This window comes from Choristoneura fumiferana, chromosome 3 (genome assembly GCF_025370935.1).
Source record: "Choristoneura fumiferana chromosome 3, NRCan_CFum_1, whole genome shotgun sequence".
Lineage (NCBI taxonomy): Eukaryota > Metazoa > Arthropoda > Insecta > Lepidoptera > Tortricidae > Choristoneura > Choristoneura fumiferana.
Genome location: NC_133474.1, coordinates 20,582,567 through 20,609,190, shown reverse-complemented (window position 1 = coordinate 20,609,190; position 26,624 = coordinate 20,582,567). Strand labels below are relative to the sequence as shown.

Genomic DNA, 26,624 nt, shown 5'->3' with positions numbered 1-26,624 from the left:
TCACCAGTTGGCGCCACTGTAGACAAAAGTTCTGCCTGAAGTATAGTGGTTAGTTTGTTATTACGGGCGTGAAAACTAAATTTACATTTAAATCATATTTATACCTAGTGCCATCCAAGAAAGACGCGTGATTTTGTCGAAATTTGCCATTAATGATATTGTAATAAGAACCACGGCACGCGTCATCGTGAATGACTCTACCTATAATACCTTAAAACCGTACCATAAAAATATCGAGCATGCCACAGTGTTGCTTAGTCCCGTTTTGTTCGGAAAAAAGGGAGGACAAAGGTTTCCGAAAGACAAAACTGTCTCATAACACGGACATTCATTGTGTCCAGAAGTACCGCCTTCTGTACCTGGCCCTTGATCCAGCCATCTAGCGAGAGTCTCTTGAGATTTTGGTCGACTCTTCGCTATTAGGCCGTTTGCCGAATCGACTATCGGGACAATGATCGTCGAGTCAACATCCCACATAGCAGTCACCTCGTGAGCCAAGTCAAGGTACTTACGGAGTTTGTCCTTCAAAGTCAAAGTCAAAATATCTTTATTCAATTTAGGCTATAACAAGCACTTATGAATGTCAAAAAAATCTACTTCTCGGCCTTTACGAGGTTCTCGTCATGTGGGATGGTGATGACAGATCGATCCCAATAGAGCGTGTCATGACCATTTTCGAGAACTGGCGTAGGGACGTTCCTATAATACGGCACCTCGGAGTCCACAGGGCCGTATCGAAGAGCAAGTTGCTGGTCGATAATCCTGGCTACTAAGTTATGTCTGTGCAAATACTCGCCGTTAGCAACACGAGAACAACGGGAGATAATATGCCTGAGTGACTCCTCGGGACGGCGGCATGCCCGACAAATGTCGACCGTACCGTCCTTCAGGATACACCTCCGGCAGATAACTTCGTTAGCACACAAAACCCTCGGTTTCCCCGAAGAGATCCCCGAAACGTAACCAGGTCACCGACGCGAGAAGGTCTACATCAGGCCCTGTTAGGGCCTTGTAAAACTGGCCGTGCAGCTCCTTGCTCTTTCATAAGTTCTTCCGTGCTCATTACCATAGGACTGCGCCAATTTTCGTTTGCCAAGGATAGCGGGGTGAGGTGTCTGTCCACTGCCACAGCATAGCGGTGCATCCCACACACGTTGTTAAGGAAATAATCCGGTCGGCTGCACGCCTCGCGGTTGTGGAGTTTTACAGCCTTATTCATAAAAATCTTAATTGAGGTTTTGATCGGCCTGTTACTTAGCAGACTGATTAAGCTTGTTAGACGGTTGTCAAGAAGTATGATTCATAAACGCTTGCTAGCAGTCTGCTAGTTGTGGAGCTGCTGATAGACGATTAGACGCGTTATGTTGGCCACCTTGACAAATCAAAGACAAAAAATGGCCTCATGGATAATTTAAAAAAAATACAGCCAGTGACAGCAAATTAGCAGGAAAAAAAATAAAAAAGCGAGATGATTTTCCCGCCATTTCCGATCCGCATGTTTATGTTGTGCAAAAGCCCGTAATTATGTTAATCATCCAATTTTTTTTTCATATTTATTGTTAGTAAAAGTAGCAGTTATAAATACCTAATTTAGAGGATTTTTAAATACAAATTCCTGAAAATAAATTTTCCTGTTTTTTTTTTTAATCTTTGCGTAACCCTGCCTTCACTATAAATATCTTCGGTATGGTTTTTTGCTCTTGTCAAAGTCAGCTGTTCAAAACTTGTGGCGGCCATTTTGTGACTTAGCAGAGATAAAGGAGGTCTACGGTCCTCTAACTTTAGCAGAGCCTTGATCGACTGATTAGCGCTAACAGACGTTTATGAATCATGTTTTTTAGCATCGGGCCTTCAAGGAGCCTTCAAGGAGGCTCTAACTTTTTATGAATAAGGCTGTTAGGCATTATAGTGTGGTCGTACCGGCGGTGCGCACGAAGTCTAGCGGGTCAACGGCCTGGTCGCACAGGTCGCGCACGCGCAGCACCGCCTCAGCGTACTGTCCCTTCAGGTTGTTGAAATGCTCCTCGGCCACCTACACATTTTTACAAACTTTTATTTGTGAAACAAGCGCAAAGCGCGAGCAAAGCGTCTCCATTTCAGTTTGGGAATAAATGCTTTAGTATGTTTGTCCGGGTGCCCGGCTTTACACACCGTGTTTTTATTGATTTCCGTTAACTTCGGCAAGCTCAGTTGATTGATAGAAACTGCCTGTTAATACTCATTGTTATATGTCAAATAATAAAATTTACAAACTTATCGCAGTGACATTGACGTAAAGCGTTTATACCTGCTGAGCTAGCAACGTTCCTTTTTGTTAGTTTTTTCTCGATTATTTCATAAAAATTGAATAAAAATTAAAAAAAATTGTCTGATAAAACACTTCTTAATACAAAAGTTAATGTGTCGACTCCAACAATTATTCGTTATTGACTTTCATATTCTTTAAAACGTATTAATGTTTATAAACGGTTTTTAATTGAAAAATAAAAGTCTATTAACGATAATTATTGAGTAGACACGTTATTTTATATATAAGAAGTTTTTTTAATTTTCTTTTCAAGTTTTACGCGCTACTAGTGTCTTGGAAAAAATAAATTAAATTTGTTCAATGTCACAGTCCTTTAAACTTTCCAGGTAACGAAAATCAAAAATAACACGGCGTATTAGCAGAACTCTTCAGCGTGATGCATCGACTTGAAACTTGTATTTTGGATGACAATGCAAATACAACCAACAAAAAGTACAACAAGCAAAATAAGATTGCATCTTTTTTTTTCAACAACAACGTATTTTTTTTAAATAATGATTCGCAGCTGCAACGGAACTTTATCGTAGGCGTGTCCAATGCGGTCTTGGACGATTTTTGTCTTACCTTACTGTCAGGGTAGTTGAGTCGGATTTTCCCTGCAGCAACCAGTTGCGGAGACAGCTTCTCGACCTGCACAAAAAAAAATCATCAACTATACTTTTCAAATCCATATGTATTTAGGACCAATAAGTCGTAATTTAGCGATTTGTTTGTAGGACTCTACAAATGCACTGGTAAGTGGCGCCCCCTGCTATCTGCCCCCCCCCCAGTGTCCCCACCTGCCGCGCGTGGTGCGTCAACTGGTCTGCCAGCCGCTTGTTGTGATGGCTGTGTGCGGCGAGCATGTGCGCGGCGGAGGCGGCCCGCTGGCTGAACGCTTGGAGCGCCGCCGCCTTGTCGTGGAAGGTGGCCTCGCGGTGGGGGGTGCCTGCCGACAAACAGTACATGGAGATACGCAGGTAACGACACTTTATTTGCCACCAGACTGTAAGAGCCTGTTTTTATTTAGTGGCAACACCACTCCCCTTGCTCTCTTCGAGACTCGCACACGGCGTGTCATTCTTTATTATAAAATTGTTTTTTATTTAGTTACTACGTAAAAACAGATGTATCGCGTGTGTTAATTAATCATACCGCCCTCCAAGTTATAACTTCTACGCAAACTTATTTTCTTTTTTCATTTAAATTTAAAGCTTTTTATTTAGAGTTTTTTCATATTTTTATCATTTTTTTATTTTATTTAAGATGCTCCTTTCAAAGCAGTAACTGAAGAGTAGAAAAGGGGGGATAACAATACAATAGTTTTGAAATAAGCTAACTTTTAGCTTTCATTTGATACCCATATTGTTACAATTAAAAATATATAATCCACCTCCATATTTCACGGACTCCATTTTTTAATAATCATAGGTATGACGCATCTAACCAGCCGATTAGGTTACAGAGACGACCTTAAAAAAACATGAATATATACATACATAAAAACATACGCTCTAAAATCACAAACCCTCTTTCGGGCGGACGCGTACGTCTATCTGGCACTCCAGCAGCCCAGCAGCAGAGCTTGTCTCACCTTCGGGCGCGTTGACGGCGTCAGTAAAGTGCCGCAGCGGCGCAGCCACGTCGATGAAGTCCTCCACGACGCGGTTGACGCAGGCGCGCTGCATCCCGCGTTGTAACGCGTGCAATTTATCCGTCAGCTCCCTGATAAGTATACTCTATCGTTACAACCACACAACTATACTTGAAAGGTTCAGATAATTAACTAAATGTAAGGCTCAGCCCTGAAATGTCTGTTTTCCTAAAATGTACAATTCTCAAAACGTCTGCGTTTTCACAATGTTAGCACTTCTATTTTGTCAGCTTTCTCAAAATCGAAAATAAAAACTGAGACATGGATGCACAGAAAAACCAGAAAAAGAGACCAGCACTGAGAATCGAACCCAGGTCCTCAGCATTCCGCGCGGCGGGTGGGCGGTTGGTTCCGAAAGAGTGTGACGTCTGTCGACGCCACATAGATGTCGCTAGTGCTGCTGCTTAAGTAGCAAAGTAGAAATAAGCAACCTGAGATGTGTATGCATAGGAAAAATTCGTGTCTGGATTCCTGTCCAGCAGTGGTGTAGGGGTTAAAGCACGCAGCACGGAATGCTGAAGACTTCCCAGTGCTGGTCTCTTTTTCTGGTTTTTCTGGTGCATGTCTCAGTTTGTATTTTCGATATGGTTTCACGGGACACCCGTAAAAGTAACAAATTTGGAGTTGAAATAAAAAATACAAAAAGACTCCAAAAAACCAATCAAAACTTCCCAAAATGTCTGCTACTTAAAATCTGTGCAATCTCAGTAAGTCGTCTATTCATAATGTTTACATTCCTATAATATTAGGATTACCATAATTTCTGCTTTCCCGTTATGATCACTTTTTTAAATAGGCTATAGTCTTGTTATGTTTGTTTTCCCATAATGTCTGCTTTATTTTCAAATCAATGTTCTCAATGTAAAAGGTTTAATTGCTTGCATACTTACTCTTTGATAACATAAATATCTATACCTAATATAAAATTATTGGCATTCTAGACAACATTAATGACGTTTAGTGACTTTAGTGTATTTTTATTATTGTTATTTTTCGTATTTTTTTGTATAATATAGTTTTTAAGTATTTTATTTGTAATTATATTGTTATGAAAAAATGATTCTGACAAGTTTCTTGCGGCGCATTCTTCTTGGCAATGATGGTCTTTCCGAAAGCGCTGGTAGTTTAAAAAATGACGTGAAAAAGTGCCCATTGCGGCCTATTTACTGAATAAATCATTTGAATTTGAATTTGACTGAAGACCATGATTGGAGACATTTTGGGAATAAGACTTTTCTGGAATGCGAACGTTATAAGAAGGCGGACATTTTGAGGTTGCAGACATTTTGAGAATAAGCACATTCTGAAAAGCGAACATTATACAAAAACTGTCATTCTTGGAGACAGGCAATTTTTAATAGCTGACAAAGACGTGTTGACATCCTGAAAAGCAGACATTTTGCGAAAAATACATTTTAGGAAAACGGATATTTCAGGCCTGAGCCAAATGTAAACAATCTTCAGCTGCCAAATTTGGTACATTCAAGGATTTTATGACTTCACATGTTTTATGTTATTGTTATTACATTACATAGTTTAAGTCCATTGTGATACAAACTAGACCAATAATATAACGTCAGAACCGCATCAAGTATATCGTGTTATTTGTGATTTCCGTTACCTTTAACGGCACGTTCAACTGGTCCAATGAATAATTTATTGCATCAGGCGTTACTTTGCGGAGCACCAAAACAATGAACTAAAACAAATACTTTGCTCCCCTTTGAGCCCCATCTGGTAGAGCTTGTATAAACTAAAATGCGTCCGTCATTCAACTAAATCAGTTCCTTATGACCACAGTATTTTTTATTGGGACATTTAATTTTTCCATATGGCAACCCTTTTTTTTTAAATTACATTTGAAATTTATAACAAGCTTCACGGTGAAGGAAAACATCGCGAGAAAACCTGCACAAACCTGCGAAGCAATTCAATGGTGTGTGTGAGGTTCCCAATCCGCAGTGGGCCCGCGTGGGAACTGCGGTCCAAGCCCTCTCATTCTGAGAGCTCTGTGCCCAGCTGTGGGACATATAGGGGCTGTTTCACCATTCATTGATTAGTGTTAACTGACCGTTAAATGTGATACCGTCTCTATTTGTTTTGTTCGAAGAGACGGAGACGGCATCACATTTAACCGTCAGTTAACACTGATCAATGGGTGGTGAAACAGCCCCTTGGTATCGCTTGATTCACCTGGTGATAGCGCGGGCCTCCTCGGAGTCCCCTTGGCCGCTGGCGCAGAGGTCTGCGAGCTGGTCTGCCAGCCGCTGCACGTCGGAGCACAGCTGGAGTATCTCCGCCTTTTCGCGCCCTTGCAGGCCGTCCGCGATCTACACACCACAACCAGCTTAGATAACTAGATAAATTCACAATTGTGTAGTTTCGTGGAAGACTCACACAAAACACACAAACATCGCGCCTGTATTCCCAAATGGGGTAGGCAGAGCACACGAAACGTTACCGCTTCGGAGCCACTTTTAGCAATTTTAGGTTTAAAGATTGACAAAAAAGGTACAATAGTGACAGGTTGCTAGCCTGTCGCCTACGGTATACCTTAACCTATATCCTCAGTCGCCTCTTACGACATCCACGGAAGAAATGGAGAGGTGTAATTCTAACCCGACACCACACGGACATCAGACTATACACACATATTATATGGTTTGGAACCTGAAGACGAAAGTCTTCAATCAGTGCGTCCTAACTGTCATGACATATGGTGCCGAGACGTGGACACTCACGGTTGGGCTGGTCCACAAATTTAAAGTCGCTCAGCGAGCTATGGAAAGGGCTATGCTCGGAGTTTCTCTGAAGGATCGAATTCGAAACGAGGAGATCTGACACAGAACTAAAGTCATCGACATAGCTCACCGGATAAGCAAACTGAAGTGGCAGTGGGCCGGCCATATCAGCCGAAGAACCGATAACCGCTGGGGCAAACGAGTTCTTGAGTGGAGACCGCGAATCGGCAAGCGTGGCGTGGGACGCCCTCAGACTAGGTGGAGCGATGATCTTCGCAGGTTAGCTGGCAAGAACTGGATGAGACTGGCCGAGGATCGTGCTCAGTGGCGTGCAACTGGAGAGGCCTATGTCCAGCAGTGGACTAAGATAGGCCGATGATGATGATATGGTTTTTTACTGAAGCTTATTTTCAAAGACGCATTTTTCTCCAATTTTAATCGACTCAGAAACATGGGTAGGTTTAGGTCATGTTAAGTTTGCATCGGCCAAAACAAAGCTGACGCGGAGCTCTGTTGACACTGCGTCTGTGTCGATCGATTGACATTGTGTTAGTAACATAAAAACTTTTTTATTTTTGGCCGAATCTCTTTTAATACTGGCCATCAACAATGCCTTGTAATACTTTTTTTGAAGAAAAATAAATCGTTCGTTTTTTTATTTGACTGAATGGCAAACGAGAAAGTGGGTCTCTTGATGGTAAGAGATCACAACCGCCCATAGAAACCTGCAACACCAGGGGGATTGCAGATGCGTTGCCAACCTAGAGGCCTAAGATGGGAATCCTCAAGTGCCTGTAATTTCACCGGCTGTCTTACTCTCCACACCAAAACAAAACAATGCAAGCACTGCTGTTTCACGGCGGCTTAGCGAGCAAGATGGTGGTAGCAATCCGGGCGGACCTTACACAAGGTCCTACCACCTGCAGCGCTACTGTGAAAATAATCTTCAGTAAAAAACTATAGTGAGAAAAGCATAAATTTAGAAAAAAATGCGAATGGGAAGGTTGCTACCAGAAAAAAAGAGATTTTGTCAAAAATATCGCCATACTCGGTTTTAGTACTCGGCACTCACCCTCTGCCCCTGAGCCACGATGCTGTTGATGGCCTTCTGTCCCTCTATCCTCGTGTGAGGATCACTGCTGGGATGCACGAGCCACTTGTGGGCAGTCTCCATCCGCGCCTGCATAGTCTTGCCCCCCTGTTTCTCTGCTGCCCGCACGCCTTCGTTCACTATGGAGTCCACTTCGTTGATTTGGGAGCGCAGGTCGGAAGCTAGATTCAACGCCTAGAATATAAGAGAATTATAGTGTCAGCAGTATACAAGGTGTTAACAAAATAACCAAAAACCTGACTGTAATTTGTTCAGAATCGAGAGGTCGACTACTGTTATTTTTTCAAGTAGGTTGCTTGAAAAAAAAAAGCCTAAAAGTTTACAACTGCAACAAACGCCAATTAAACGTCTTAAGGTACTGATACACATGCTCGTTACTAGCACGAAAGCATGCTACTATTGAGCAAATGCTAGTGTGTATAGGACACTTGATAATTAAGCATGCTTATTTAGTGGCATACGGGTACTGCAGGTACTAGCATGCTTAGTAAGGAGCATGTGTGACAGTACCTTAGGCACTTGTCTCACCGCCAGCGAGGAAACGATTGGCTATCGACTATTTTCTCGCTCAAGAAACGAACAAAAGATATAAGATCCTGTGTGAGTAAAAGAGACACATATATTAATAGTTGATCGCTGGCTGTTCACACTGTCGGCGAGAACTCGCTCACACATCTTTTGTCACAGCGACAAGAGCTATAAAACTCGCTGAGCTATAGATTCTCGCTCAGCGATGTCAGCTTGGCGGCCGCCCCGCACGAGCGAGTCGAGTGGAGCGAGTAATCGCCCGTCGCACGCGAACACTCGCTTACAGCCGAGCGACAAAACTACACTCGCTTCTCGCTGCTCGCCCACTCGTTTCTAGTTACTCGCTCATCGTCGGCGGTGGGACAAGTGCCTTAAGCGACGTTACTTTTATCTAGAATTCTATATTTATTTATTTGCACAATAATTTAATACATGCAGTTTTCCTATTAGTTTTGATTTTCTTCAAAAAACTACGAAGCAACTGACAAGTACAAATTGAAGGATTACAAATTAAGTAGGCTTAGCAAAATTGGAAACTTTTTAGGCTACGTTTTCACCAGAAAGGTGCTAGAATGTGTTGGTCATTCATGAACCAATCGCACGGCATCGCATCACCACACGTCTCTGCTGGAAACGCAGCCTTAAGTTGTTAGCCATAACATAAAGTGTTTAATAAATTAATTTTAAGTTCTGTTACCTTAGCTTCTCTTCCGTGGCCATATTGCCTCTCGTCACAAAGCTGGTCAGCATTTATACCGCCCGATCTGAAAATACGGTATTCTAATGTCACAAGAGTTGGAAAAAGTAATAAGTAGTAGTAATATTTTTAGGGAGCACTACAAAAACTGTTTCTCTTTTTTATAAACGACCTGATGGCCTAGTGGTTAGAGAACCTGACTACGAAGCTTGAGGTCCCGGGTTCGATTCCCGTGTCGGGGCAGATATTTGTATGAAAAATACGAATGTTTGTTCTCGGGTCTTGGGTGTTTAATATGTATTTAAGTATGTATCTATCTATGTAATTATATTTATCCGTTGCTTAGTACCCATAACACAAGCTTTGCTAAGCTTACTTTGGGACTAGGTCAATTGGTGTGAATTGTCCCGTGATATTTATTTATTTATTTATAAAGAACATCTACAAAAAAAATAACTTTTAGTTGAAAACAACTCTTTTTGTAGACAAGCATAGCATAAGCATTTACTAGGCAAGCGTGCTCCATCGCAGGCCTAATCCTCGCTTTCCATCAGGCGTGATTGTGGCCAAACGCAAGCCTATATTGCACAAAAAAAAAATAGTTCCGTACCTGAGAAGCACGGAGTTTAAACATTTTGAACTGAGCTCATGTATTCACAATGGCAAGGTATCTATACAACACTATTATTTTGATTTTGTTCCCGAAACCGCCAACCAGTTGCTTACGAAAAAGATTAGTAGTATATTTCATGTATGTTGAAATTTAAACCTTATTCCTTGTTGAGTAGGTTTAAAATGGCCTATGTTGAAATACGTTATGCTTGCCACTATTCTGTTAGTGTATTTTAAAGTCTATTTTCTAAAGAAATAGAGTCGATAATCTATGTTAACTTCCAAGGCGGTTATAATCTGCTTTTACTACGACCTCGTTATCTTTTTTGAACATGAAACTACCGTGAGACTCACTCATATTAAATGATAATGTAATTAGATAACTCACGTCTTAAATCGAGTTTAGTTCGACATGTTTCGACCTAATTCGTAGCTCTTCTTCCTAGGAGCAACGGGACTCGGCGGCTGCCGCAACACTTCTTGATTTGTGGTTAACTACACAATGGCATTGTAGTCTTAGCGTCCCACACAAGTGTGACCAACTGTGGTGGGGTATTACCTGACGTGCCGCCTTATAGCGTAACACACAAGTGTGACCAACTGTGGTGGGGTATTACCTGACGTGCCGCCTTATAGCGTAACACACAAGTGTGACCAACTGTGGTGGGGTATTACACAGAGTACCTTTTTATATACTGAGATAGAGATATCAGTTCAACGTTTCGCACACTGCGCCATCTCGTGCTTAGAGACAGAAAAGTTTGCGATTGTCTAGGTTCCGAAATGCTCATATTTCATATTTTATTTGAGCAAATGCTATTACACCATTTTCTATTGCATACGATATAACATGGTGCCATATAAAATGCTCTATTTCTCGTTTTACTTCAATGAAACAAATCGTTATGTATTACTTTAATTACAAACGAACTCTGATCTGAAAATCGTTAAATTCGAGTAAAAATAAACATTTCGTAATAATTGAATAATATGAAATAAGTTAACTAATATTAGATACGTCTTTTTTTGTGTAAGTTGAAAAAATTAAATGAAAGAAACACATAATTATATAAAGCTAATGCTTTTATTTTCATTATAGTTAAATTTACGTACTATTCGTATAAAGCATTACAATATTTACTTAAATAAGAAAGTAAAAGATATATTACTTCTTATTGAACCTAAACAATACAAATAAATTTTATGTTTTATTGCCCATTTTCTAAACCGGAACACTTTCCAGGTAAAATTAGCTACAAAGTAATAGCAAAATTTTGTTGTTACTTATTTATATTTTACATCTTTTCTTATGATAGTCAGTAGCCATTTCTTGAATTTTGTCATTAATATCGAATCTTGTTGATGTCTTCTCATGTTATCATTGTCATTAGATTCTTGTACAGTAATGTCTCGCAGGGGCCTTCTTTCTATGGAAAATCCTAAAACATAAGAAATAAATATTATGTGGCAAGTACATTACTCATTACTATTATCATTAATTACATTATAATGTGCCAATTCGCACTAGGCCCGCGTGGGAACTATGGCCCAAGCCCTCTTGTTCTGAGAGGAGGCCTATGCCCAGCAGTGGGACGAATATAGGCTGGAATGATGAATTACATTACTGCGTTCGCCTAATACGGTTGCTGAACTTGTTCGAGTCTACTTCGGTCAATAAATCCAGTCTTCACTTTCTATACGGCACCCATCGTTACTTAATGAATTACAGATAGCTTCCCTCGCCAAATACGACCATAATGAATGAATGAACAACTCTGTACAAAATTCAAGTCTGTAAATCCAGTGCTGAAATTTCAAAAATTTTCCTTATCCAAATTCAAATTTAAATCATTTATTCAGTAAATAGGCCGCAATGGGCACTTTTGCACTAAATTTTTTAAACTACCCGCGCTTGGCAGTCATTTTTTCAAAATAAAATAATTACAAATAAAATACTTAGAAACTACAGTTAGAAAAAATTACAAAATAATAATAATAATAATACAGGGATGTATGGGGTCCCTTAGGTACAAAACTCCCGTGGGAATATCGGGATAAAAAGTAGCCCATGTGTTATTCCAGAGGTCCAGCTACCTACATACTAAATTTCATTGCTCTAAGCCTATAAAAAGTATCCTATGTTTTAATCCAGGTTAAAAACTAACTTTTCGCTAAATTTCATCTAAATCCGTCCAGCCGTTTCAGCGTGAAGAAGTAAACAAACATACTCACTCACTCACTCACAAACTTTCACATTTATAATATCAGTAGGATAATATTTTTTTTAACCCTTTTCCAAGCCCCATTAATTTGGATATGCTATTGCAAAATAAATCATAGTTTTTTTTTTATTTCACTGGATGGCAAAAAACAAGTGGGTCTCCTGATGGTAAGAGATCACCACCGCCCATAGACACCTGCAACACCAGGGGGATTGCAGATGCGTTGCCAACCTAGAGGCCTAAGAAAGCTTTACATTTTTTACCTATGGTAAATAATGTTTAAATTTCATACCTGATAAGTGTAATGTTGGTACTGCATTAGGACTCAGTCGTTTACTTCGAGTGTGATATCTTGGTTCGAAGTGTAAGTGGCACACTCTTCGGCAATCAAATACAGTATGAGGATCCAAAGACGAAACATGACCTCCAATTGCATTTGTCCAAGTGTTAAACCTATTAAAATCCTTGTCTGGATTAGGAAACACATGTAATATGACATCATCGGCTCCTGAAAAATCGAGATTTTCAATATTTAAGTAGTTCCTCAACTCACAGTTTCAGAAATCGGTTGAAAACATTTAAATTATATAATTTGATAAGATGATACAGTCTTTTTAAGAAAAATTGGTCAAGTGCGAGTCGGACTCGTACATGAAGGGTTCCGTTAACAGTTCTGTACAAACAGAAAATACAAAATACAAAATTAAAACTTGTTGTTGTTGTTTCTTTAAAAAAATGGCTCTGTCCATCGGAGGACAATTTTGCCAGTGTCTAGTAGTTTTTGCCGTTGTACGGTAAAAAAATTCTAGAAAACGAAATATGAGAGGTAATAGTGGATGAACGAACTTGTTAAAGTTTGCTCTGTTTAGACATAACTTTGCGATCTTGTAACAGAAAGTATAAGGAAATGGAAGTATAACTTTCAAAATATAAAAAAAATACTTACGAGATTTATCGCAGTTAGGAACACAACATTTTTTGCCGGACATCGTCACCAATATTAAAAACAGAAGTCCGAATTTCCAAATCCAAGTTTGCATGCGTAGGTCAACGAGAAAGTGAGTAGCCGTCGGTGTTTTATACCTTGCCAAGGTAACAAAGAGAGCGAGAATCGTCAGTGTCCAAAAACAAGCCGGGTCGTCGTATATAGTCAGGAATCGGAAAAAAGCAGCATAGCACGTACAAATCAAATTGAATTGTGATTCAGTTTATGGCGGCCATTAGTCATGCGTTCCGTTCCACTTCTAATACTCATATTTATTTATTTTAAATCTAAATAATAATAAAAAATATACGAATTGTTGTATTTTATTTTGGTTTACTTGCACATAAAATATATTATAAGTATTTGCAAGTACGCTGGTTATAAAAATTAACAGTATTTACTTTATCACAAGAAAAATTGATTGATGTATGATGCGTGTAATGACATTACAGGCAAAGAAAAAGACGAATCACTGTCTATAGTCTGTTGTTGTTACTATTATTAAAAAATAGATGTTACCAGTGCCTACAAAACTTTTAATTTGTAGAAACACATTTCTTTCCAAAAGTTAATATTGAAATTAATTAAAGGTTTTGCGAAATTAAAGAAAATATTTTATATAATTTTTAACACTTCATTGTTAATTATATTGATAATAGCACCATCTTTTGCTTTGTTACAAAAATTTCGTGCTTTATAATCCGACTAAATTGAGTATTACTTAAAGTGAATACTATGCTATTCAACTTGAGGAACTTCTGAAATTAGTTGGAAATCGAACACACAATTTGTTCTAAGTTATCAGACCGTGGGTATTACCTGACGTGCCGCCTTATAGCGTAACACACAAGTGTGACCAACTGTGGTGGGTATTACCTGACGTGCCGCCTTATAGCGTAACACACAAGTGTGACCAACTGTGGTGGGGTATTACCTGACGTGCCGCCTTATAGCGTAACACACAAGTGTGACCAACTGTGGTGGGGTATTACCTGACGTGCCGCCTTATAGCGTAACACACAAGTGTGACCAACTGTGGTGGGGTATTACCTGACGTGCCGCCTTATAGCGTAACACACAAGTGTGACCAACTGTGGTGGGTATTACCTGACGTGCCGCTTATAGCGTAACACACAAGTGTGACAACTGTGGTGGGTATTACCTGACATGCCGCCTTATAGCGTAACACACAAGTGTGACCAACTGTGGTGGGGTATTACCAGACGTGCCGCCTTATGGCGTAACACACAAGTGTGACCAACTGTGATGGGGTATTACCTGACGTGCCACCTTATGGCGTCCCACACAAGTGTGACCAACTGTGAGGGTGTGTTACCTGACGTGCCGCCTTATGGCGTACCACACAAGTGTGACCAACTGTGATGGGGTATTACCTGACGTGCCGCCTTATGGCGTAACACACAAGTGTGACCAACTGTGATGGGGTATTACCTGACGTGCCGCCTTATAGCGTAACACACAAGTGTGACCAACTGTGGTGGGGTATTACCTGACGTGCCGCCTTATGGCGTCGGCGTGCGCGGGCGCGAGGTGCTCGGCGGCGCGCTGCGCGGACGTCAGCACGGAGCGAAGCGCGCGCTCGCCCGAACTGTTGCGGAGCGCAGAGGGGTCCTCACACACAATAAAACATACGGTCAATCATCAATTACTGTCCACGTTCAATAACTGGCCACCATACGTATACACTAAATAAAATTAAAATAAAAAACATTTTCAAAAACAAGCTTTTATTATAGTTGAAATACCACAAACAGGACTTAACACATGAGAAAAAGAGTGAATTCAAAAGGAAATAAGATTTTGGTAAAAAAAAAAAAAACATTTTTAATGCAAGTTGACTGACTGTACTTTATGTCGACTTTACTTGCATTGTCACCCAAACTACATTTGCATACCAAATTTCAAGTCTATGCCATTAACCGTTGAAGAGTTCCGTCCTGCGGAGACGATCCTGGCCGGACCACCAGGATGTCACTTCCATTTATTAATGTATTGTCACTTAATTTACATAAGTAAGTATGCCAAACAAGTCAATACGACTAGTGGAAGTTGGTCGAATTTAACTTGCAAGATTTGACTACAGACAGACAGACAACGGGCCAGGTGAAACTAAATAAAAGTTATAAAATGAATTCTAGTCGCCTATAAACAGACTTCATTTTTAGTATAATACACTCAGTTCCGTAGTGTATTCAACAAGGACTCACATTGAGAAACTCATGCGCAGCGGCGATCTTCCCGTGGACCTGCGCCTGCAGCGCTTTCAGCACCGCGATATTGTCCTTCTCTCCGCCGTCCTCCACGTACGACGTCAGCTGAAGGACGCTACAGACAGACAGACAATCTACAATAATCTGTACACCGTGTTAATTTTGATTTCCTTTAACTTTAAGGGGACAATCTACAGGTCAAATGAAGTTAAATTCTCTAAAACACTAGTGGCCTAACTCTTACCACTTTATCTTAAAAGATAATCAAGAATAAGATAATTATGACATACTTTCCCATTTATAATACATTCATTAGTAAGAATTAATCCATGGAACGTGCAAAAATTCCCACGGGCGACGAAGTTTCAAGTAAAAAAAAAAAAAGTTTGTCCCTGGGAGTCGCTGCATAAATCAAGATTTTTCAATATGTGCAGCAAATGTCGGCTGCGACAGGGTTCTAGTAAGTGTCACGCGCACGCTTATCAAGGTAAACAACTTACCGAATAATCTCATGAATTTCATCAGCCATTCTCTGTGCGAGATAGTTCCTATTTTCAGCTGCCTCCTCGATGCCTTTGCCTCCTGTAAGATAAAAGTAGTATGTACTAATGAACTAAAAGAATTTCCTTGCTCACCCGCGACCTTACGATAGCTAAGCTTATGCAAAATATGCGTGTTCATGCAGTTCCTCCACCGCCACACTGTAAGAACACACACAAATCACACAAACCCATCTATCACCACCACCACACTACACTGACGCGTTTCGAACTCAACCAGAGCTCATCTTCAGAGTGACACAACCGTACACCAAGCTACCAGTTGTTAGACTCACAACAGTTGTTGTTTGAAATTCTTTCAGTTCATTGATATGGACCTCCGCAAAGTAACGCCTGATTCAATAAATTATGTAGTATGTACTGTCAAAAGTACCAATACATAGCAAAGCGAATACTATGACTACATATTTCTGGTGCCGGTAAGACACATCTTGGAAAGTATTTGCATTTGATTGCGCCACTATCCTCACAGAGACACCTTTAGTTCGATTTGATGCAGGTATACAAATTAAAATTCAGTATTTTACACTTTTTTTTATACGAAAGGAAGGCAAACGAGCAAGTGGGTCTCCTGATGGTAAGAGAATACCACCGCCCATAAACACCGTTGCCAACCTAGAGGCCTAAGATGGGATACCTCAAGTGCCAGTAATTTCACCGGCTGTCATACTCTCCACGCCGAAACACAAGAGTGCAAGCACTGCTGCTTCACGGCAGGATTAGCGAGCAAGATGGTGGAAGCAATCCGGGCGGACCTTGCACAAGGTCCTACCACCTGCAAACTTTTAGGCTGCGTTTCCATCAGAGATGCGCGCGGATGTGTAGCGAGAAATTTTTTTCATGAACCAATAGAAACGCTTCACTTACTTATCCTCGCACAGCACCGCTCTGGTGGAAACAGCTGAGCGGAGCGAGGCGAGGTAACGCGTTCCTATTGGTTCGTTCGCGTTCCTATTGCGAGGGCACATCTCTAGTTAAAACGCAGCCTTAGGGTAGCAGTCTTTCGGTGTTTTAAGCTTTCAACCAAGCTTTTCAACAACTGAAACAATGAACTATTTCACACCTCTCCTTCAGAAAAGTAACTTTTCCTCCCTGACGAGAGGGAGCAAAGTGCAACTTTTCTGTTCAAGGCTTTTCAAATGGCTTGGCAAATGCCATTTTTTGAAGTAGATAATTGTAAAGCCTCGCCATTTTCTATGCTGGTTGTTCTTAAATAATATTTAATTTTCTTTTTTCAAGTTTCTTAATGCTCGGTGTGAAAAGTTCTATGAGCAACTCGTGAGCAAAATTATTTTCATCTTGGGCGTTAACACTTGAATCCCTCATTATGCTCAGGATTCTACTTTAGAATCCCTCGCTACGCTCATGATTCTATTGTAGAATCCTTCGCTAAATTCTGGATTCAATGTACGCCCTCGCCGTAAATACACCATTTTGCTCCCTTGTGACACAAATAACTATTCATATCTCCCCCCTCGTTGCCTCCCCAATCCTATCCTATCGTATCCTATTGCTTGCCTTGCAATTTTCCTCACTGTGTACCTGTATCTGTATAGCTTACTACTTGTGGTGTACAATAAAGAGTGATTGTATTGTATTGTATTCAGGGCCGGCTGCCTTACCTTCAGTGAGGATGTGTATGTATATCTTCATGGAGCAGATGAGCACGGGCGCAAGTTGCTTGACGCTCTCGAGGCAGCGCGCCAGCGTGTCCGCGTGCGGCGGGTGCGTCAGCTCAGACGCGCGCGCCGCCACCTGGAGGGGGGAATACCATACTAAGTAATATTGTTTTTAAATATTATACAAAACCTTGTGGTAAAGGTGATAGAAAGTCAGATAATCTTTGTTGTTAGATTGATGTAGTTACAAAATTACGATTTTTTTCCTCATAATATTTCGTGAGGTTTTCCTGACGTCAAGAAATTTGGGATGTTTTATGCAGTTTATGCTTTATGATCTCGTCCTTAGTGTTAATAATTTCTTGACAAACTGATTTCTTGTCAGTTTCATGACGGGACAACTTTTTTGAGAAATACTCTTATGCGATAACCCTGCGTTTGACGCACATCAATTGGCATCAGATAATCTAATCCAAGACGATCCCATAGAGCTTATGGGAACGGAAGCAATACCATGCCCTCGGTACCGCTCTGCTTTCAGAGCATGACATGAGTGCGTGTGAGCTAACTTTGGGGGCGGCAGACGTGAACTTGCCTTCGAAATCCAAGAGCAAGAGATGGTTACTTGACTTGAAATGTATATTTCAGAACTAAATTATTGTATTATTATTATTATTTTAAAATTTATGACGGTGGAAGCATTCTTGCACTTCCACTGAACGTAGATATAGTTTAGATATAGTTAGTGTTTAGTATTGTAACTAAGGGACCCCATACATCCCTGTATTTATTATTATTTTTTTTTGTATTTTTTTCTTTAATTGTATATTATAGTTTTTAAGTATTTTATTTGTAATTATATTATTATGAAAAAATGACTTGCTGCCAAGTTTCTTGCGGCGCATTCTTCTTGGCAATGACGGTCATTCCGAAAGCGCTGGTAGTTTAAAAAAAATGACGTGTAAAAGTGCCCATTGCGGCCTATTTACTGAATAAATCATTTGAATTTGAATTTTGAATTTAATAAACATACGCTTGCCGCTACACTCACCGCGTAAGGCAATGTTTGGTATTTAATTTAGATTATCTGATGCGTTTATCGCATAAAACCACAGACCGCTTTTAACCATCCATCCATCCCAGCCTATATACGTCCCACTGCTGGGCAGAGGCCTCCTCTCAGAACAAGAGGGCTTGGACCATAGTTCCCACGCGGGCCCAGTGCGGGCAGTGCTCTGCTCGAGAGGCGATAGGTCAAACCACTAGGCCACCACGACCAATGATACTTAATTAAAAGCCGCATACAACAGGATAGTGCCCTTAATTATTTTAATAAGTTTTTCAGTTAGATTTTCATAAAATATTGGACGTGAATTTTTTCTTTTGTCAAGCCTCGTGTCGTCAGGCCGTGCTAAAACGGCCCCCCACTAACGAATTTCTTCGCGCTTCTCTGTGTCATTTTTCTTTTGATTGACAAAAGAAAAAAAATCGCGTCCACAATAATATACGACAGTCCTGAAGTATACTCTGAACAAAACAGTTTCAATACAAAATTTCGTTCGTCCATGCCAACCAGTTGGGAAATTAATCCCAATGAGGCACTTAAAACTATGGTCTCTTGAAATTAAAAAAAAAAACATTTCAAATGAACATTTACCTCTCTGGCAGCTCTGGACAGAGCCGGCGATATATCCCTCAGGAACTGCACGAGGTCCTCCATGGTGTCAATGACCTCGGCCACCACGAGGTAATCTAGCACCTAGCGACACGCACAAACATCTCATTACTACGTGGATGATGTTGTAACATAAAATTGTAGAACTACTTTGAAATTACAATACAAATACGTATATTCAGCCAATACTACTATTGTTATTCTACTTTCATTATTTCTTGCTTATACCTAGTGCCACAAAGTAGATAATATAACAGAGACACCACCTAGTACAGTCACGTCTAAAAGTATGTATACACAAAAAATTTGAAAAATATGTAGCCACACATTTTCATCATAAATATGTATCTATTACTGACACCAAAAAATGTATTCATTAAACTGTTTCAGTATTATGTAATCACAAAATGCTTCAGAAAGTTGCATACTTAAATAAATTCCATTTAAATGTATCCACCTCGTAGGCAAAAGTAAGTATACATGAATGGGTTCCATATACATATAACCACACCAATTTGGCAAATATTTGTATACGCCGTTGATTCATAAATATGTATCCAGACTGCAACAACAAACCTTGTCTGACTGGCATAGAATCGTAAGTTGTATATTTAACTGATTTGACAATTCACGAAACAGTGCGGACTTGTCACTGCATACGTCTATCTCACGATTATTCTATGACGCACTTGACAGTCCTTAGATTGAATTGACTTGTAAATATTGAGTATTTCAGTTAGGGTCATTCTCAGAAAGGTGCACTAAGCATTTTTTGTTTTTATTTTAATATATTGTTAATTGTTAGTGGTAGAGCCGCATGTAGCCAGTTCTTGGTTTGCAGTACGAATGGGCGAGACATCATTTGCACTTGTCCACACTTCCAACACTTCACATTAAAGTGAATAGATAAAGATGTATAGACTAAAGATAGAAAACACTACCTATTTGTAACTTCAGATAGGTTATATATTATAAAAGAAAGTCACTGGCTTCATGGAAGAACTTTATTTTAAAATCAATTACTTACATATACTCTATACTGTCAAGTGCAAGATCGCCATTCTGTCATCGTCATTCAATTGCAAATTATAGATGCTTCAGTGGATCTGTCCTCAGTGGATGACCCGAACAACTTGATCGCTTTGGCTTAGTCGATATTAATGACCACTCTGGACGTTTCCAAGTATTCGGTGATCTTGATGGTGTATAAAAAATTAAATATATCCATACCAAATTTCATCCAGCTCACTCCAGTCAGTTCATCCCCCATTTTCTCCCCTTAAGGGTTGCTTTTGGAGATAAAAACTAAGTACCTATGTTCAGCCCCTTGACAGTCCAAAACCAGTCGGTTTCGACGTGATACCGGAACAGACAGAGTTACTTTCAATTCATCACTCCATAGTATAAAACAAAGTCGCTTTTTTTGTCTGTACGCTTAGATCTTTCAAACTACGCAACGGATTTTGATGCGGTTTTCACAAATAAATAGTGTGATTCACGGTGTCTATGTATACCGTAACCGTGTTGTGCCGGAACGGGTCACCAGTATATAATATTATTTTAATGGAGTATGGATTCGTAGTATGTATGTCCCTGCCCGCATGCAGGTTACGAAAGAGACAGACATGTAATCTTAACAAAAACAGTAATTCTTCAAAACGAATCAAAATATCAAATCGTGTTACATATTTATGAATCAAACGGCGTATACAAATATTTGCCAAATTGTGTGGTTATATGTATATGGAACCATTCATGTATACTTATTTTTGCCTACGAGATGGATACATTTAAATGGAATTTATTAAGTATGCAACTTTCTGAAGCATTTTGTGATTCATAATACTGAAAAAGTTTAATGAATACAATTTTTGGTGTCAGTAATAGATAAATATTTTTGATACAATGTATGACTACATATTTATGCAAACTTGTTTTGTAATACATATTTTAGACGTGACTGTACCTACAATCAATAAAAAACGCGGTCTGCACAAGAGTACAAATTTTCACACAATTAGTTTAGTATCCAGTAGAAAATAGTAAAACAACAGACAATACTGTTTTAATTATCCAAGTTCGAATTTATTCACCTCACCCATTAAAAAAGATTTAATAAAAAAATCGCCGCTTCAGCCATGCCAATAGCACTTTGCACAATTTTTCAGCAGGCATCGTCAAAATGGCGGCACTATTAATAAATCGTGGTCGGCTGCGAGCGATAGCGCCGACTAAATTAATCTATCCAGGATCCTGGACACAATGGGCCATATTTATCGAGAATTTATCATAGCTTCGAGAGCTCTTGTTGTCTGCGATAATTTCAAGTGTAAAACGTTGAGGCAGTCCAGGAATCTGTTAGATAGGCCTACATAGACCTATGTTGCAGCGATGTGGTATCATTATAATTGGGTGATAAAAGTGTAAGTATTATATTTAATTAGTCCATAAGTTTAATAATTAGAGAATTAGCTGTGCCGCGGCTTCGCCCCCATTCCAAACTTTTTATTTTATTTTGTTTAACGCAAACCATGTCCTTACAATGACGAATACAACAAAAAAATAACTATTCAATTTGGTGCTGTCGTTCGCAATTTATGAGCGTACATACTTTTCGACGATTCATTTTTATTTTTATAGATAGATATTGGACACGTACATATTTTTTATTTTGCCTATCAATCAAAAATTAAAAAGATACTTCGTGAGTGGGCAGTGAAGTCACACCGTGCTAAAAAGTGTCACACGGTATGACGGCATTCGGAACTTTAACTGGCTATATAGAAAGAAAAAGAAAGAAAGAACATATTTATTCACATTCACAAAGACACACAAATAGAACAACATCAAAACAAAAAAAAAACAATAAACAGCAAACAAATAAAACAAAAAAGAAATACAAAAATGAAAATATACGTTTTTGTGTGTCCCCGCAAAAGTGAAACGGCCGCTGACTCAGCATAATGCTGAGGCGTTAGACGCCTGCAGCGCTGATATTCTGTCAGAACCGTCTGTGACTCACGGAATGATACATAAATATACTCAATTTATCCATGTGTATATAAAATTAAGAAATAATAGATTGAATTGTAAGTAAACAAGAAATATATAAATAAATTACAATAAACCATAAGTATAAACAAGGGACAAATAAGTTGTTCAAAAACAACAGGCTGGCGTAGTGCTGGTTTAGTGAAGGGATTTTTGTGTTTTTTTTTTTATATCTTCATATTTTTTTGTTAAATTGACAAAAGAAAAAATACTTGTCCAATATATTCTGATAATCTAACTGATGGGCTAAGTAGAATTTTAAAACATTAGCCTATTCGATTCCACCGAGTTGCCTAAGATTTTTAGTACTTAAATCAAAAAATTGACTGACGACCAGTAGCTGAGTTCTAAGAGCACTTGACACAAAGCTTGAGATTACAGGTTCGATCCTTGATCGGGGCAGTTGTTCTCTAGTCTTGGGTTTGTTTAATGCTAAATATTTTATCTATTTAAGTATATATGTCTATTATTTTATTGATAATAATCAGGACCATATAATATTCAAAAAAACTTTGAATTCTAGGTTTTGTCAGACAAATAAGACTAAATAATAATATACTGAGCGGCAAAAAATCTGGCCCTCAAATGTATGCAGAAATAGGTTATTTTTTTAGGTAGTGGGCCAAATTTTGTGCTGCTGAGTATATTTAAATATTCACTTTAGATTTTGTGAAGAAAAAGAAAAAAAAGAATTCGTAGAATAAAACACAATTACAAAGAAATATTGTTTATTAAAATATCAGGTTTTAGCCTAATCGAGCAAAACGTACCACTCAAGTAAATCGTTGAAAGGTTTATTGGGTTCGATATCAGATCTAGTACAAGCTTATGTGTGTTACATGACATATGTGGCTTGTAGCACAACTTTTTTGCCTGTGTCTATTCTATTATTATGCAGGCGCTGCAGTTGTTTCACCGCCTGCAGGAGTATCAGAACCACCACTGTTACCTCCAGTTTCACCAGTTCCAGGTGTACCACCACTACCTCCTGTATTGTCTTTAGTTTCACCTGTATTGCCTCCTTCTGTTGCGCCTGTGCCAGTGTTATTTCCACCTGTGCCTGTAACGCCAGTGCCAGTTGAACCTGTGTCACCGGTCCCACCTGTTTCATCTGCTGTTGTTTCTTCTGTTTCGCCTGTAGTGACTTCTTCTGTGGTTGTGTCAACTTTGTGAATCTCGTGGTAGTCTTCTGGCCAGCTCTGTCAGCAAAGATGCAGGTTCGTACACACTCGTATTCGTCTTCGAACATGTTCTGATTGGGCAGACACCCTTTCCAAAGGCCCACCTCGCAGCGGGAGCCGGGTTTCCAATAGTACATGACAGGCTTGGCAGGAAGACCACAGTCATCCCATCTGAAGTTGGCGAAGCATGCGTCTGGTGGTACTGCAGAAAAAAAGTAACAAATTAATTCACTAGTCCTAGAACTACTTTCTTAGCAATACATTCTACTCTATTTGATTTTATTATTTTGATTAGGGACTTTGTGATACGCACGCTCGTGAGTTGTATGGCTGTTCTATGGAAAGAAAACCGAAAGATATTAAAACTAACCTATGTTTTATTACAATGTTATCGCTTTCTCCGCTTTGCATGGTCTATTTAAATAGTTTATTCGAACGTACATTACTGCACTAGTTAAGCAGGGAGCTGGCAGCCTAGCGCCAGTTTTTACGTTAAAAATGTACTTCGTCTTGCGATAGTCGGAAACTTTATTTTCCAACTTCGTGCGAAGTGAAATGAAGTGGGACACTTGTTGCGCTGAAGATAATTTAATACATTATTATAAAACACTTTTGTAACTTGTTGAAAATGGCGGATGCTTATAATAACGATATCTGTGGGGTATTTAATGGTATGTGGGACTGTGTTTGTTACGGCAATTAGTGTGGCAATATTTTTTTATAATATTTTTTTTTTCACTACTTCAAATGGCAGCAGACTTGAGTATCCTACTGATATTATAAATGCGAATGTTTGTATGTATGTGTGTGTGTGTGTTTGTATGTAATTTAATATTTTGGGAAAGAGGCGTGATTTTATGTATGTATGTGTCTAGATAGCTGAATATCTGGCATAATTTATAGGGTACTTTCTGTCTCAATATTCCTATAGGGTAAGAAAATAATGTATCTGTTCACCACTTAGAAATGACCTCTAACCTTTTAAGTTTACCTCACTTGATAAGGTTTTTAAAGATTAGCGTACGTCAGGTAGAAACTTCATCGCTACCTGCTTATTAGGTCGACACTTTAGGCTTTTAGCCTTTGCTGCGCGATCTATATTCATATACTAGATTAGCCAAGGGTAAAACTTATTAACCCTTATATTCACGCCTTTTAAATCTGTTGTTAGTTAAGAAATATCGCTAGATGGAGTTAGTATTGAGGGGTCTGTTTGACGCTATAGCCTTGCTTGCTATTGACTCATTTAGTTATTTTACCAATCACAAACGTGTCGAAAATATCAAAGTTGTCAAACAGACCTTACAATTCTAGCGTCTAGTCTGTTAACCATTTCCTTGGCAAGTTGAAGTAAGTGCACTGAATTCAAGCTTCGTTGGATTCTTGTAGAGCTAACAAAAATAACTTTTAAAAAATACAAAAAGATGATCTTAAATTATGTATCATATTCAAATATGATACAATACCAAGAAAATGGTTAAAAATGCTCATTACTTTTACTCAATCATGGCACCACCGCTGTCTTTTTATTTCTTTTCGCAAAGGTACAGGCAAATGTTTAAAATCAAACAGTCCGGTCACAGTCAGTTTATTTTTAAATTAATTTAAATTTTGGAATGTCATTTCAGTTTCTCACCAGCCAGTGTTTCTTCTAGCACCATACTCCCAAAACTAGTGAAAAGCAAAAACTTAAATGAAAACATTTCAGCGCCGACGTCTGTTATTTAGTATGTTCTAATCATAAGAGTTTTAGGTGTTAATAATCGCACTTGATTACTTTTCATTAATAAACATAAATGAAAATTACGCGCACGAGTTAATACTCAAACGAGTTTGGATTTTTTATGAATGGGCGTAAAGTTTATTTATGACTGGAATGGTAATAAACGGTTACGATAAGGGTTTCTTTTAAAACTTTAAATAGGTATTGGAAATTATTATGTCACGATATTTCATGAAATAAAACTGCCATCTTCAGTCGGAGAAAAGAAACCTTTTAGAATCATATTGTTGTCCGTCCGTCTTTCAAGATTCTTTTTCTCATGCCCTCCACGCATATCAAATTCAAATTAATATTAAATATAGGTACTTGGAATTGTGAAAAAAAATATTTCTAAGTCATCTCAATAAAAAGATACAGTCGTGTTTCCATACAAATTACTGGGAAATCAAAACCTATATAGAGTAATTTTCAATTGTTCTGGAATAGTGAAAATGGTATGAAAGTATACCCTAGGTCAAAAGTATGGAAACGAAGTTGTTTCTCTTAATATTTCATGTTTCCATTATTATTAAATTAAAGATTAAAACTACACCCAAATCATTAAAACATCCGAATAATATATTGTAAAAGAGTAAAAAATAAATAAATTTGGAGGAAGTTACAAATCGGTCTTTCTATGAAATATTGAATTTACAATTTTACTAACTTTTTTCACTGAAAATAACATAAATTTCACTCCATGTTCGAAAATTGGAACCAAACGCCGAGGCGTCATAGAAACACAGTCATTTTTTTCAACTAAACAGGAACGCAGCCAAGTTTTCGAACGATGCCAAAACATTCGACACACCATTGAATACCTTACCACCTTCAACAAAAGGTTTTATGTAGTAAAAAGCATGCGAACATTGTAAACGTCATGTTTATTATCGAATTGCTGCGGATTTATTCCCGGTACATTCATCGATATTGCTCCCCGAAGCGCATTCACAAGATGGCCGCTCCGAGAGCGATTCGCTTATTGTTTTGACATTAATCTGACTTATTCGGGTATTTACCCTTACTTTCAGTTAGTAGTTGAATTTTGATTCGGTTAACGAGATTAGGTAACCGTCGGTTGAATGGGAACATAAAGGAAATTATGGCGGAATTTGTTTTAGCAGTTGGTAATAGGATTGTTTTGAGTTCAGACAATTGAGGAGAATTAGATTGCGAGATTGAAATTTTAGGTGAGGTGGTTAAATTGTTTCATTTTACAATAAGACAATTATAACTTTCTTAGTTTAGGGTGTTTTAGGCTGGCTGGGAAATCGTAGTTATAATAATAAATAACAAATAAACATCAGTTGCGCAAGACGATGGGCGGAAGAGACTTTTTTTAATGTCACTCCTAAAATCCCCCTAAAACCTAAACCGGTGGGTGGAAAAATTTGAAAAAATTCAGGATGGTAGTAATTATATCTAACTTTCATGGAAACTATAACGGCTAAGTTTGCTTGAGAATTATTAGTAGTTTTTGAGTAAATAGCAGCCTAAGGTATAAAATATACCTAAACTTGGAAGATTCCGTATAAAATACGAAATCCTTAGAAAAATATTACTCATTTTTTTTGTAATGGCTACGGAACCCTATATTGGGCGTGTCCATCACGCTCTTATTAGAGCAGCACTGTCCAGTCTATTCGGTTTGAATAAATGCATCTATGCTATTCTCTATGCATTATCCTTTGTTACTCATTCACACTTA

The 26,624-nt window shown here is 38.7% G+C and overlaps 3 protein-coding genes and 1 long non-coding RNA gene across 4 annotated transcripts in view; 1 reads left to right on the top strand and 3 right to left on the bottom strand.

Annotated features, from left to right (window-relative positions):
- Positions 1 to 26,624, top strand: part of LOC141426898 (uncharacterized) — a 568,321-nt gene that overhangs the window by 106,465 nt on the left and 435,232 nt on the right. The gene's annotated exons all lie outside the window — the stretch shown is intronic.
- On the bottom strand, positions 1,903 to 19,002 carry LOC141426894 (vinculin-like). The gene is made up of 12 exons (XM_074086130.1): positions 18,905 to 19,002; positions 17,251 to 17,383; positions 15,569 to 15,650; positions 15,066 to 15,183; positions 14,348 to 14,469; positions 9,019 to 9,085; positions 7,755 to 7,967; positions 6,135 to 6,271; positions 3,882 to 4,012; positions 3,088 to 3,236; positions 2,873 to 2,938; positions 1,903 to 2,032 (listed from the first exon to the last, which is right to left on the bottom strand). Exons 1-12 carry the CDS (start codon positions 18,965 to 18,967, stop codon positions 1,904 to 1,906), a joined length of 1,410 nt encoding a protein of 469 aa, XP_073942231.1. The 5' UTR covers positions 18,968 to 19,002; the 3' UTR covers position 1,903.
- Positions 10,842 to 13,016, bottom strand: LOC141426271 (uncharacterized). The gene is made up of 3 exons (XR_012451216.1): positions 12,799 to 13,016; positions 12,145 to 12,360; positions 10,842 to 11,069 (listed from the first exon to the last, which is right to left on the bottom strand). It is a non-coding gene; the product is annotated as an uncharacterized lncRNA (long non-coding RNA).
- On the bottom strand, positions 22,685 to 24,943 carry LOC141426270 (uncharacterized). The gene is made up of 2 exons (XM_074085120.1): positions 24,791 to 24,943; positions 22,685 to 23,356 (listed from the first exon to the last, which is right to left on the bottom strand). Exons 1-2 carry the CDS (start codon positions 24,855 to 24,857, stop codon positions 22,809 to 22,811), a joined length of 615 nt encoding a protein of 204 aa, XP_073941221.1. The 5' UTR covers positions 24,858 to 24,943; the 3' UTR covers positions 22,685 to 22,808.

What these genes read in the sequence shown, in the direction of transcription:
- LOC141426894 (XM_074086130.1), bottom strand. Translation starts at nt 18,967, where the DNA reads ATGGAGGACCTCGTGCAGTTCCTGAGGGATATATCGCCGGCTCTGTCC. An exon ending in GAGGCCCGCGCTATCACCAG is followed by an intron (nt 4,013 to 6,134) that starts GTGAATCAAGCG and finishes TATACTTATCAG; the next exon opens with GGAGCTGACGGATAAATTGC. An exon ending in TGACGCACCACGCGCGGCAG is followed by an intron (nt 2,939 to 3,087) that starts GTGGGGACACTG and finishes TTTTTTGTGCAG; the next exon opens with GTCGAGAAGCTGTCTCCGCA.
- LOC141426270 (XM_074085120.1), bottom strand. Translation starts at nt 24,857, where the DNA reads ATGTTTTCATTTAAGTTTTTGCTTTTCACTAGTTTTGGGAGTATGGTG. An exon ending in GCTAGAAGAAACACTGGCTG is followed by an intron (nt 23,357 to 24,790) that starts GTGAGAAACTGA and finishes TTTTTTCTGCAG; the next exon opens with TACCACCAGACGCATGCTTC.